Raw genomic sequence first — 14,621 nt, forward strand, 5'->3', positions numbered from 1 at the left:
GTAAAAAGTGATTTAACAGGCACATATATAACATAATTACATAAATATTTACCAAACTGTAAATACACTTTGAAGCCCACCAACTTGCAGGCGAAGAACAAGCTTTTCCCCAGCTATCTTCCTCAGTTTCCTATGAAGATGCAGTTTCAAAACGTAAGCTATTTAACCCAAGCTAAATACTGAGCTTTAGAAGAATACTATCAATACTTAAAGCTTGTGGGTAATATCATATATTGGACATCTGAATGCATAGGAAACATCGACAGAAAACTCAAGTAGAATAAGCATTGTGTAGAGTCTCACTGCCATGGATGGCGCTGGGATCAGCTTCACACAGCTGCTGCACCAGTCCTGTGGGTGCATGCATCTCCATGCAACACCCTTTTGTGTATTTGTGTGTGAGATTTCAGACGTGATCACAGTGCAAAATGGCAAAGTCTGTAAAGTATCAGTAAGGTGAGACCTGACTGAAGGTGTTGGTACAAATATGCTGCAGCCTGCGAGTAGTAACTTACGCTGTTCTGGGACAGTGGTGCATAGGAGGCTGGAAAACTGAAACATTTGGCAATAAAGCCACACAACAATAAACCATTCTCCTCTCTGCACAGCACTGGGTCAATCCCTTGCTACCTGCAGGATCTCTGCAGCAGTCCTGTATTTCCATAGAGCTCTGAATCAGCCCAATGATTAGCATGGAGCTCAAGGGATGGATGGAGGACAAAGGAGATGAATAAATATGCTGCAGGATAAAATAATGCAGGGATCAGATCTAGCTGGAAACTGTCTTCAACTGAAACCATTCTTCCACAGAAGGAAAATACAATGTAATGACATTAACAGCCATTACCGCCTGGCAAGGAACGTTTGTATCTTCAGAAGTGACACATAAAGTAAAAAATGTTGCACTCCACTGTCTTGAAGTTCCCTCTTTTCCTTAAGCAGGTCTCACTGGAACCAGAGGCTGATGGTCAGGAATGGCCCTGGCTGTGTCCCTACTGGAATGCAGGGGTGGCTGCAGGCAGCTCTTTGTATCCACGGCACAGAGACAGGAAATGGTTCCATACAACACTGCTTGCTTTACAACACGATTGTTCCTGCCCTCAGGTTATCCTACCTATGTTTAGGTGTTTAGAATTAGGTTTTCCTGTTTTTTTCCCTGTAACTTCAGGGCAAGGGGAAACAATGAAGCTATCTGCATGAATAGTGTTACCAGATGTGCTAGTAAACAAGTGGAAAAATACTTATTTTTTGCAAGCATGTTCCCTGAGTTATCACACACAGCAGCTGCGGGCAGTACTGACTAAGAAAGGCATCTCTTTCCCTGTCGAACTCCTCCCACAGCACACACCCTCACAAGGCCTGGGAGCAGTGTGCTGAACGTGAGGCCAGCCATGCCTGCACCCGCCTCCAGCCAAGGCCCGGCCGGCAGCACACCTAACCCTGCAGCTGGAGCCATGGGGCAGTGAGGCAGACACCGTGTGATGGGCAAAGCCACCTTGTCACCTCCTCCTACAACAGCCCTGAGCCTGACTCACCAGCCTTGCCCTGCACTGTGGCCTCCACCTCCCTGTCCTTGTCAGCCTGACAGAAGGGCTGGGTCGTAGGTGTAGGTTGTGATTCAACACCCACACGAAAGGTGGCCGTACCTTTCTTCTCCCCTGTAAATGGAACAAAGTCTTCCCTGTCCTTGTGCTCAAGCGCTTGCTTCTCCAAGTACGAAAGCAGGCGTTCTCTGTCGAAGGGGCCCGTGGCAGGCTTGGTGGTCTGGTCCTTTTGCCGAAATCCAGCTGGAAGCAAGGCGTTCTGTGAAGGTATGTGCAACAGAAGGTGCCGTGTAAAGGAGATGAAGCAATCTCATACAGTTTTCCAAGTTATTCAATCTTATTATTATTATTATTATTACTATTTTAAGTGGAATTATTTTTTGTGTGTTTCTTCATATAGCGCTCCTTGAGGACAGCAGTAACTCATGTTACCTAAATGTAGCCAACAAAACCAGGGTGTTCTCTAGGCTTCTCATTCAGAACACCTCTTAATATCTTCATTAACTACATCTACAGCCATAATACCAGAGAACAGAGCAAAATCAGAGCACTTCCTGTTACACATGCATATCCATAGACTTTACAGCCCAGGCAAACAGACTAGGTAAACTTCCTCTGCATTTTCTTCCCCCTATTTACTTGTTTCTCCTCCCATTTTTTTTTCTCTCTCTCTTCATTTTTCCCAGAACTCTTTTCAAGCTAATGCAGATTTCTCTTGAAGTTCAGAAATTAATGGAATGCACAGAAAGTAACAGGTAAATGACGTGGATGTCAGCTATTCAGAGCACGCAAGAAGCAAGTATACAAAGCCCCACTTTAAACATGTAGCTGCATGACCATGTGATTGTCTCTGCCTCCTGCAACATAGGAACATACACGGAGATCTTTAAACTTGTTGTGAGGGTGCCTTCAAGTATCCAAATTATCCTCATTCTCTAGAAAATGACAGCTCTGTCGCTGAATCTTATTTTCCTTAATCATGCCCAAATATGTTCTCTTCTGCTAAATATATCTGTGCTGAATGACACAGACAACAGATTTCTGAAGTTCAGAAGATGTGATTTTCACAAACCCCCATTCTGTTTGTTCGGTTTTAGCTCTGTGCTCAGAAATAGCAGCCATAAAGCACTTCTCAGCACACAGCAGTGGGCAAACGTGATTAAAGACTTAGGGTGCAGACAAGCTCGTGTCTAACGGATAAAGAAAGAGCACAGTGACTCCTACAAAAGCAAGGATCACAGCAGGAATGAAACCAGCATGTCCCCAGCAGAGCTGCTCCTCCTTCGGAGTGCACTGCCCCTCCCATGACAGACACAGAGTGCTGCAGCCTGCAGCATTTATAAGCAACAGCTCCCAATTGTGAGCCCCCGGCCCCACTACTAACCTCAGGATCAAGGTCATCGAGAACATGCTCTAGCTGCTTCAGTTCATCCTCTGAGAGTTTGCTGAGTATTTCGTCTTCGTTGATATTCTTATATTTCTCCAGCTCTTTTCGGAAAGGCAGAGACATGGCTCCTGCTGCACTGCTCAGCTGCTTCCCTTCCAGATTCCAACCATGCAGGACTACAGAGCTTCTCGCGGTTTCACTCCCTGTTAACAATAAAGCATTATGAGCATCTCGGTTTAGCTGCTGCAGCCTTGAAGAGCCCGCATGCTGTGAGCCACATTTACAGTTTATTAAGGAAAACAAAGCAGCACGATGCTCTGGCTCAGCTGTAGGAGTGGGATGCGCTGGGGCTTTGCAGCCCTACCCGAGGGATGGCAAGGGACCAGATGGCACTTGGGAGCCTCACAGGTGCAGTGGCAGAGACCTATGTAAGAAAAACCATTGGGAACTTATCCCTTCCGCAGAGATAAATCTGTTTTCTTTCATTCGCTCAGAAACAGCAGTACCTGCTGTTCTTTTGGCCAGAGGAATGAAAAGCATCAGAGGAAAGAGGCAGCCACAGAAAGCAGCCCAGCCCTGATACAGAGGAAACAAAACGTTACGCCTTGAGGTATTTTATCTTATTCCATCTTTGCCGAAGGCTAAAGGCTTACCCATATCATCTCAGCTGGCTTTCCAACATTCTGATTATCTAAGCAGCTTTAGACTACGCTGGTTTGCAGTGTTATTTCAGAAACTTTGGCTACAAACGATAGCACTTCTCATCAGAATAAGTCTTGCAGGGGGGATGTGCTACTTGGATCTCAAGAGATCATTTGCCATTCACATGGGCACAACAATTAGTCATTGTCACGTACTTTGTCATATGACTAAGAACTCCCTCTTTTTATTCATTCTTTTTTTTTCCCTCCCAGATGCAATTTGAGAGCTAGAGCCCACTGAGAGTGGATGGAGTGAAAGGGAATTAATGCATGATCAGACACAGCATCAGCTGCAGAGTTTAAATGGGATCCAGGCCTTCCCAAGTGTGCTCAGTGCTACACCTCCGCACAAAGCTCTCTGGATTACCTACAGCCAGCTGTGGGGTTTGGCAGCTGAGTTGCTGCATGCACAGATTTAAGTTACGGTTATGGCTGAGATGGCAAGCAGCCAGCTGGCACTACACATGGCTGATCTTTCAACCAGGACGTCCTTCAGCCAGGTCCTCTGCTGTCCTACACCACCAGAATCCATGCAGGTTGTGTCGCTCTTCACATGAGCTGAAAGCTTGGGCTTTTCTTTTCTTTTATTCAGAATCGAAATAAAAAACGTTGCATTCACTCACAGACTTTCTACCGAAATATTAAATATTAAAAGATATCTCACTTTTCTGTTTATCTGACTATAGGAAGGGAAGAAAATAATCAGCACCATTTCAAATTTCAAGTTAAAAAGAAGCTGTGAAAACAAATTGAGGAGCGGTACAGCCCTGCTAAGGGATCAGGTGCCTTCTCAAAGTTCCTTTGGATAAATTCATTAAACACACGGCATTTCAGCTCGGCACTCATTAAGAGGGCTGAAAACATTTCTTTGAGGGGATTAGAGCTTCTTAAAACTCCATTTAATGGTTTAAATGATTCTTTCATTACAGTCAAATCGTGACCTTGGGAAAGACAGACACGTAGTCCCGAGGTCAGACTTAGTGGGTACAGCTGGGAAAGCAGCAGGTAAGTGCACGGCATGGCTTGCCCTGCCTGGGCCCAGCACTGCTTTATGGGGAGAGCAGCTTCCAGTGGTTTTACCACTATCAGCAAAACCATGGATATAAGGGCTGTCGTGAAAAAGGTTGTAAAGTTGAAGGCAGGCGCTAATGGGTAATTACTGCAGAGTCAGGTTTGTTTTGGAGATGTTTCTGATTTCCTTAAGAACTATTTAAGGGCTTAGTCATAAAGGGCAGCATGCCAGGAGGCACTTTTCAACATATCAGTCTCACTTCTGTCATGGCATGAAGCACTATTGGATAATCCATGGTAGTGTTAGTAGTTCATGGAGGAGCTCAAAATGATGCTTTTCTTGTGTTTATGACAGAAATTCCCTTGATACTTTCCCTTTCACAACTGCATCTTACTCTTCAGTGACTGAACAGAAAGCAAAGGAACCGCTAAGGGGAGATTCTTTGCCCACAGTCCCTGCAGGCAGTAGCTTGCCCCTCACATAGGGCGCCCTGTTGAAGTGCCAGTCTTCATATTCAGTCTCTGGGCTCACTATCAACCTTTCACCACAATCATATTATCAGGAATCAAGGGAACAAGATGTATCTAACAAGTCAGCATTGATCAGTCTGGAAAGGAAATGCTGAAGTCCTGAGTTCACACGCCCTGGAAATGGCGCTGTAATGTGATGACTGCTATCTGCACCTTCCTAATTGGATTCCATTCTCTTAATTTTGTGTATGTAAACAGGGCCATATGCTGTCTGTGCTGCTTAGTGCGGTTTGACTTTGTGAGTGTACACTTAGTGTTTACTTTTTACAGATGATATCCACGTGGGTTGCTTTGTTATGGTTACCGTAGGAAATAAACATACAGAAAACTGAAGAAAAGCAAACATAACTAACAGCAGCTCCTGGCTGCCCTTATCTGGAACACGCAAAGGCAGATCAGGTGTCAAAGGGAGGAGATGTTCCATCCAGCTGCAGAGGCACAGTGCTGCTTAGCATGGCCTTGCACCTGGAATACTGAGGGAAGAATGAGAGTTCATAGCTAAGACTGCAGAATTTCTGCTTAAACTCACAGGGAAGAGCAAACACTGAGAATAAGGAATAGAAAAGCATACATTCTATTTGTTTTTCCATTTAGTTTCAGTGTTGAGGAAGAGTTTAACGTGAGCTCAGAGACCAATTGCTAAGCTGCAAGGTTTGCCGTGCTGCTAGATGCTCAGCAGATCCCATTGTGTCATCAGAGCAGAGCAGATCTGTATGGAGCAGTGCTTCTGCTAACCGTGCTACATGCAAAGCTTTGTGGAGCACGGATGTTTCACAGTGAGCTTCAAAGTCTCCACTGCTGTCTTTTTGCCTTTGGTTGCTTCTAAGGAAAGGAATGCTTATTTCTGTTTAATCTGGGGCAGCTTTTTGACCCTTTGTTATCAATGTGAAGATTCAGAACATATTTTCAAAGACAAGAGAGGTGTCATTACACAGTCTGCATAAAATCATTACAGCTCTATGTGGCCAATGCTGCGTTAACTCCTATCTTTTCTTATGCTATGTAATTGGTTTATTATTATAACCCTTATGTACTACTGAAAGGTTCTGTAGAACAGATAGGCTTGAGGTTCTGCTGACACTACAGCATTGCCAACATTTTCCACTGCTGATACCTCTGCTTCATTGTGAGATGGAATCAGTCCCCTACTAAGTTACTGCCTGCTGTCAGTGGTCCACTGGAGAAGCTATTGGAGAAGTGCTGGAACAATTTGGCCTCTGGGACCAGCAGCTGCAGAGGCTCTCGCCTCCTGTAACACAGGCTATACACCTACAAAACCATCACGTCTCCGAAGCATCACAGAGATGAGAATATTGTGGTCCAGATGATGTGAGCTCCTCGTTTGTGATAATGCACACAAGCTAAGAATGAAGTTGCATGGCAATCTGCATTTATTAACTAACAAGAAAAGTGCTGGATGGGAAATAATCTTATAGACTTCTTTGCATTTTTATAGAAAAAAAAATAATAAAAAATCAAATTTAAGAAATTGCTCCAAATTGATCAAGAATTGCAAATCACAGCAGCTGTTATTTATAAAGGAAATCCTAATGTACAGTCGCCTTTGAGCTTTCTCCACACTGACAGTGATGACTATTGGTGTTCTGAAAAACAGCCCTGGAGCTGATCTGTGAATGTGGAAAAGTCCTTCACCTTCTTTCATCTCAAGTAGCCAAGCACAAACGTGAGGAACAGGTAGAATAAATCCCGAGTTAAATTGATACTGGAACAAATAAATAGGATTGGAGCCATTGTGATTAAGAGCAGTGTTTGTGCCACACAAGCAGATGCTGTGAGATTCAGGTGATCGTTTTGCACCATCCCAGCAACACTGCCTTGAATCCAGCACATTCTGGTCTATAAAGCACCATTTTCCTTTCATCCTATTTTACTACTATATTAACAATCCAACAGATTAGATACCCATCTGATTACCCAAACTGCCACCAAATGCTAGCAGTGTGTTAGCAAGGGTATATTTCACCTATAAAATGACGTGTGGTCCCTGGTTTTATGTTTGGCAAATTATCTCATTACATTTCCATTCGTATGATTAAAACCTATTTGGCAGAAAATGTCACTTTATGTAAATGCTTTTTCTCCCCAGGGCTAATCTAGAGGTAGTTCACATTCTGTTCCTAGCAACTGCTTTAGTCCCATAAAGAGACCAGTAAATAATTAACAATTACGATGTCTAATATTAGTCTAGTCTTCAACCTTCAGGAGGATCAGGCCGTGATCAGACACTCCATTTCATAACTGGATGAGCCTTTCTCACCACTGATCACTCTTGTGCCACTCTGTAGGTTATGTTACAGTGAGCTCCTTTACTGAGAGACTGACAACCAAACAAAATGCAGGACATCAATTCATTTCAATTGGAGTTTGACTGTGCCCTTTATAAGTAAATAACCATCATGTAAATTGCAAAATTATCCATATGACTGTGCCATGATTATTGATGATTATAAAGAGAAGCAGTCCCTTTGATTCAGATACCATGAGAGTGTTTTCACTGGCAATAAGAAGATGAAACATTCATGCTTCTCCCACTTAAATACAGAATAAAGTTTCATGATCAGTAACTTCTGATTCTTCCCACAATAACATAAAGAATACTGCTCATAACTATTCAAAACACAAGTGCAAGTCCTAGGAAAAAACTAGTTTTCTTTACAATGGCTGATGAGTTTCTAACCTATTTCTGGATGAACTTATATATTTAGATCATAATCACTAGAATTGTTTCCATACCAAATACATAATGAGTAATTAGGCAGTGACCATATGATAGTCTGTAGCCCACTGACCATAACCAACGACCACAAATTGCTCACTTCCCACCTACAGAATGGCCAAACAAATCTAACCATCCCCGCCAGCAGTGGGATTGCTGTTAGGGTGTCTGGGCACGCCAGTGATGTGTCAGGTGTAGGAAATGGGAAGGAATACAGAGACCTGTCCCTCTGTCACATACCCTGCAGGAAGATTCCCCGCCGTGGTCTTAGAGAAGTAAAGTTTTGGTTATAAAATAACGAAGCAAACAGCATCTATTTCTGCTCGCTGTGACTGGTGACTCTGCAGAACTGGAATGTAGGTTTCTTGCATCTTTAGAACTGGAAAACTTGCTTAAGAAATCCATGCAGGCTGGTAACTGAGGCTGCACCACTGCTTGGACCAAACAATGGCTGCAGCCAGCAGCAGCCAAGTGGATGGCAGAGTGGAACTCTTCCCTCTGCAGGCATTGCACTCTGCAGCTGTTTGACCAGAACAGATCCATGGGAAAACACTGTAACTTCACACCTTACTGTCCTCACATAACTCTTTTATAAAACCATGGTATTAGATAGCTTTTCTACAATTATAAACATCAAATATTTACCGTCTGAAACCAAGGGTGGTGTAAAGCATGAGCCTGAAATCCTGCAGAGCAAAGTCTTCTCATACAGTTGGACTATGAAATGGCAGCCCCACCCAAAGGCTGTCGCCTGTGAGCTTTGGCTGTGATGTGCACCAGAAGCACCTGCTGCTGAGCCGTACATAGCTGCTGCCCAGCATCACTGGGCTAAGATTCAAAGTCCCAGTGGAGGCCATCAGTGGCGATGCTTGTCGGTGTTCTGTATGAATGGGTAAGTACCTATTGCAGAGCAACTGGAGGACAGCAGCATCATGACGATGATATTTGAACCTCATTCGATAGCTACCAGGCCCTGCAGGTTTGATTCTGCAAAGCATGTGCTGGGGTCAGGAATTATCCCCAGAAAAAAATCCAGGTTAAGAAGGATATTAAAAGTAAGTTTACAGGTTCCTGTAGCATTACATATAGATGACCAAACTTAAACAGGAAACCAAACCAAAGTTAAACAGAAACCAGGGCTACACTTGTGTGTTCCATTCCATAACCTGACGTGTTGGTACACATGGCTAAAGGACATTGCTTGATCCCTCTTAATGCCAAGCCCTGCAGAGCTGCCACAGCCTCAGCCCAAAGGATACCCAACCATGGGAAACATCAGGCTGGGACATTCAATAACTTAGGAATGCTACAGAAAACCCTAGAGCTGATCAGTTACAGCAGGAATGCATAAACATTGCTTGCCAGAAGTAGTAAAGCAGAGGAAATAAACAATAATAGTTTGGGGAGTCATGCAACAAGAGAGCAAAGTGCACCATTTTGAACAAAATGATTCAGACTGTGAAGACGAGACGCTACTGGATAAGTTCAGCTGAACCCAGCTGAACCAGATGAATGGGAGAAAGGATAGGCATGGAATGTGGGTCAGCAAAGGCACTGAGATGGCTCACAGAACCTCACCCATCCTTCAGCTAATGGTAAAAGTCTAAATATCTCTGTGTTTTGTGGAAGTTCAGCTAGGAGCTATACTGCACACAGCACCGCAGCGGAGTCTATTAGCAAGCAAAGGAGTGCAGAATAATGCCAGAAAGGTGATAACGTCATTAGAATACATACACAGGAACTCCCTACAGCCCTGGATTTGAGTTCATGTCTCCCTCACAAGGTATTGGAGGAGGTGATGCCTGCAATATTAGGCCAGCTGGTCCCAGGTGTTCTTTCCCATTACACGTTCCTACCTCCAGGCAGAACAGAGGTTCAAGGGCAACTGCTGAGAATAATCAGCTAAAGCAAAGCTTTTGTATGATGAGATATCGGAAAGTCCGGATCTATTTACTTCAAACACGCAACACAACACCTTACTGAAGCTTCCCTCTACCAAATGCTTTTAGAAGCGTAGATTTACAGTCTACTACTCAAGGTAGAAAAACAGGATCCATTCCAATCATTATTTGATGTTTTATACAATCGCATTTTGGGGTTTGTTTCGTCACTAATAACGTTGCAATGTTTTTCCTAAGTTTGTTGTTCTTAATAACAGTGTAGTCACACGATTCACCATTTTCATTCGTTTTTCATTGCTGCATTCCTCACTTATATCTCCCAATGGTTGGCTCCAGATTTTCCCCCAGCAACAGGGATTCCCTCAAAGCTTCCATCAAACTAAAAAACCCTGAGCTAGCAGAGGAGCTAATGATCATTTTATCATCAGAAGATGATCAAGAAGGGCACTCGTGATACCTTGAGGACATATTTTGCTCACCGAGAGCTTAGCAGTGTTACCAGACGAGCATCTTGTTCCTCACCCCGGCTCTGGCACGTTTATTCCGGGCTGCTCTGCCGCACTGGAGCGTAACGCAACGCCTTCCTCCGGTGCTGCAGCCTTCCTGCCATACAAATACACTGTGCTCTCCTCTCACCTTCCTATACAAAAAAATACCTTCCTTTCTTCATATTTCATTACATTGCTTCATCCCGGCTTCATCATTTAACGCCCGGCATAAAGGATGTGAGCGCACCGAAATAAACACATATGCACCACCTCATAAAACGGGCTGCACAACAACATCCACGGCTCCAATCCATCCGAGCGGACGGGGCTCAGCTCCGCACCGGGCTCTCCGCAACCCCCCCCCTCCCACCGCCCCGGCACCGCCCGGGCCCCGCGCTGGGGCAGCCGCGCCCCGATCGGGGATGCTCCGCCGACCGCACTGCGCCGCGCCACCCCGCACCGCAACCGCACCGCCCCGCACCGCGCGGAGCCGCCGCCCGCCGCCGCCTTACCACGCCGCGCCGCCGCCTGCGCCCCTCCGCGCCCCGAGCCCGGCGGCGGCAGGTGGGTGCCCGGCGCGGCGGCTGCGCAGCGTGGCCGCGGCCCTGCCGGGCACGCTGGGACTCGTAGTTCGGCCGCCCGCAGCCAGCAGCATCACCGGCCGCGGCCCCCAGGTACCTGCCTGCCTGCCCTGTCCGATAAAGGCCAACCGACCCCGCGTCCAGAACACGCTTATTGCCCGTCACCTTCGGCTCGTTGTCATGAGAGTGCAGGGGGAATGGGGGGAGATCGTTTGGATGCTTTTCCACTCTTCATTCCTTTGAATGATTTAATTTGTCTGGGCTTTGACACCATGCCAGCATTAACCAGGAGTTTGTGTGTAATCATAGGATGGCTTGGGTTGCAGGGGACCTTAAAGGTCATCGAGCTCCAACCCCCTGCTGTGTGCTGGGTGCCCCCAGCTCAGGCTGCCCAGGACCCACCCAGCCTGGCCTTGAGCACCTCCAGGGATGGGGAACCCACTGCCTCTGCGCAGCAGTGCCCACGCTTCGCCACCCTCTGAATGAAGACTTTCCTCCTAACATCTAATTTATGTCTCCCCACTTTTAGTTTAACGCCATTCCCCTTTGTCCCATCACTATTAAACCATGCCAAAAGTCAGTCCCCTTCCTGCTGATAAGCTGCCTTCATAATACGTAACACAATTTGAATGCGGCCCCTGCAATCAGTCTGTCCACAACCAAATTAACCACACTGCCTTCACAGGACAACACGCTTCAGTCCAAGTGAGGCTGTCAGTGCTGAGCACCGAGCAGTGAGTCACCAGCAGCAGGAAAACTGTTCCTGTGATTAAAACCTCTTCAAGTTTCATGACGTGTTGGCAAGAAAATGAGACATTCCCTTGTGAAGAAACTGAATTTTCCTATGGAAAATCATTCGGTTTGGGTGGAAGCTCCACTGCAAACATGGTCCAGTCCAGGCATGAGACAGGGAGATGCGGACTCTGTCATTAATGTGGATTAAAACGTCTTTTGGGTTTTCTCCAGTCTGTAGGGCCAGGGCTTGAATGAGTTACTGAGAGCGATATTCCACAAACACTGCAGAGGGAAATGGACGATATCAACACGGAACAGAAGTTCGCTTCGGGGTGTTTGTTTTTTTGATAAACTTCATCAGGTATTGTACTCAGATTTTCCTGTCACGCCTTAAAATGTATTTGAGTTGAAACTCTGTTTCAGTGAATGGGAAGAGCCCCTCCCATGCCACGCTTTCCTTTAGCGTTGTACCTGCTGACAAACTCACTTCCCATGGGTTTCCATAACCTGTAACAACGCAGAACCTCCATGGCTTGGGCAGTGCTTGGCCGGAGCCAAAGATCCTCTTGTTGCCTGTGTGTTCTTTACTCTTTCTGCCTTTTATCTCATGCATAGAACTTGTGAGTGACCAGTGTTTGTCTAAGCAAAGCTACAGGTCACTGCATGGCTGAGATGTACAGGCAAAAATACACACTGCATCAATCAAATGTGGATGTACACAGCAGCACACCTACATGTACGGGAACAACGTACCCCTTAAAGCACAGCACACAAAGTAAAACACATCACATCTCAGTCCCATGAGCGGAGGTTATAATTTATCTTTCTTTCTTCCAAACCCATAAAATAAAAATACCCTCTGTACAATAAGGGTGGTGAGGCACTGCCACAGGTTGCCCAAGGGAGGTGGTGGTGCTCCATGCCTGGAGACACCCAAGGTCGGGCTGGAGGGGCTCTGAGCTCCTGATGGAGCTGTAGGTGTCCCTGTTCAGTGCAGAGGAATTGGGATAGATGGCCTTTAGAGGTTCCCTCCAACTCAAACAATTCTATGATTCCATTCTATGAGAAGATAAAATAATACGATATTGCTCACATATCTGAGAGGTGTTGTATCCCGTGCATGGTGTCTGCTAAGATACACCTGCATCAAATGACTGGGACTGTCCAGACCAACCGCAGGGTGTTGGTTGGAGGGTACAGCCCCAAAGCGCTCCTTTCTCCCTGCTACAAATCTTCACACAGCACTTTGCCTCCAGGCCCCAAGCAGTCTGGCTGCTGCCTCCCCACCAAGCCATCACCCAGTGAGTGCTGAGGTTTGATGCTCCTCCAGCACCGCGCTGAATGCCAGCAGTTTGCATCTGTGCGATTCTCTAACTGGAGCATACAAAAGCAAGCCTCCTCTCCCTTGATATTTGTAGCCAAAATGCAGCCAGTTGTTCTAAACTGTTGTGTTTTGTTTTTTCTTTTAATAAAAAAGCAGAAGGGCTCCTGTGATCTTTTCATCTGTTTTCCTCATAGCATGGCTTGTAAGACTTTGCTTAATTAAATCCTGCTTGAACTGGGGTATGTCTTTTAGACCAACATCTGCTCCTGATTACTGTGCTGTGCGTGTTCTGATCCCTTCTCTTAAGACCAGCTGTTGATCAAATGCAGTGACCTGCTCTTGGTTCAGAGACTGATCAGCAAGCCTCACACCTCGGGCAAAGGCAGCATTGTACTTGTCTGCTGTAACACTGCTGAGTGATGGCGACACTTCCAGATGGCGTGGTTCAATAACCCCCTGGTGACAGGAGCCCAGCGGTGTAGGCCATGAAGTGCTTGCCAGCAGTACATCAAGTGGTGTGTACAAGAAAACAGGGGACAGACTCTTAGCAGAGTTTGCTGTGGTAGGACTAGGGGAAATGGCTTCAAACTAACCCAAGTTCAGGCTGGAGGGGCTCTGAGCTCCTGGTGGAGCTGTAGGTGTCCCTGTTCAGTGCAGTGGAGTTGGACGGGATGGCCTTTCAGGCTCTGGTTCTATGCAGTGGTTAGGCTGTGTCCACATTCAGGCTGAGGATTTCTAACTGCATTGGTTTGACCGATCGTAGGGTTCCCTCGACCTGTTTTACAAGGCAACATACAGCAATGCATCACAGAACCACCACGGTTGCACAAGACCTCCAAGATAACTGAATAACACTAACTTAAGCTCAACAGTTGTTTCTCCCAAGCTTGATTATTGTGAGCCCTTCTGTATCCATTGCATGCCAAATCCTAAAGACACACATTTAGATGTGGGCACCGCATTGCTGCGGCAGTAATGGTAATAATAAATACCTGTACTTACTGAGCTGTGGAATTGCATCTCAAATGGAAGGAATCACTGGAAGGAAGGTGATTTCCTCCCTCGTGGTTTGTTTCAGCCTGCATTGAGCCACTCTCATCACAGATTATAAAGGATCGAGGGTCCAAGAGTTATAGGACTGAGGGTCCAGGTGCCGTGCTTGTTCATTACACCATTTACTGGCAGTGTCCTTCCTTTCTACATCCTGCATCAGGCAGGGAAATATTTCCGTGTCAGCCCGCGGTCACCGAGCTCGTGCTCTCCATTTATACCACACAGGCAGTCAGTAAATACAGTACGATTTAATCAGTTCGGGATTAGGGCCGAGGCGCTGCGTGCCCCACTCCGCCGTGCGCAGCAGAGCCGGGTGATGGCAGCAGGAAGGCCTGAGCTGCAGCCGTGCCGGGACCGCACCGGGTCACCGCAGCCCTGCGGAGCTTCCACCGCGGACAGGGTCCTCTCAGCGCTGTTTTGCATTGGCTACCCTTTCCTCACCGCTGGCTAAATGAAAACATGTCTCAGCCTCCGAAAAAGCCATCCCTCAGCTCATCCTTCTGAGAACGTTGTTTACCCGCGGATACACGCGACGAGCTGCCAGCTCGGGGACCGCCGGCCCTCAGGGACCGAACCGCTCCCGCCCCCCGCTCAGGCCCGGCCCGCGGCCGCACTACAGTTCCCGTCA

General features: G+C 46.4%; 1 protein-coding gene across 4 annotated transcripts in view; it reads right to left on the reverse strand.

The window, feature by feature from the left end:
- The window catches only part of LOC140256797 (tropomodulin-2), a 32,226-nt gene extending 17,646 nt beyond the window's left edge, over nucleotides 1-14,580 (reverse strand). The window contains exons 1-4 of one of the 4 annotated variants that reach the window (XM_072345599.1): nucleotides 10,813-10,831; nucleotides 10,292-10,415; nucleotides 2,929-3,134; nucleotides 1,647-1,803 (exon numbers count right to left, since the gene is read on the reverse strand). In XM_072345599.1, coding sequence (XP_072201700.1) covers nucleotides 1,647-1,803; nucleotides 2,929-3,054 — 283 coding nt within the window. In that variant the 5' untranslated portion in view covers nucleotides 3,055-3,134; nucleotides 10,292-10,415; nucleotides 10,813-10,831. Of the gene's footprint in view, nucleotides 1-1,646; nucleotides 1,804-2,928; nucleotides 3,135-3,584; nucleotides 3,719-10,291; nucleotides 10,416-10,812; nucleotides 10,878-13,942 lie in introns of those variants that run through there. The other 3 variants (XM_072345600.1, XM_072345598.1, XM_072345597.1) reach the window with 3 other exon arrangements.
- Nucleotides 14,581-14,621: the final 41 nt, after the last annotated feature.

The sequence above is a fragment of the Excalfactoria chinensis genome, chromosome 10 (genome assembly GCF_039878825.1).
Source record: "Excalfactoria chinensis isolate bCotChi1 chromosome 10, bCotChi1.hap2, whole genome shotgun sequence".
NCBI lineage: Eukaryota > Metazoa > Chordata > Aves > Galliformes > Phasianidae > Excalfactoria > Excalfactoria chinensis.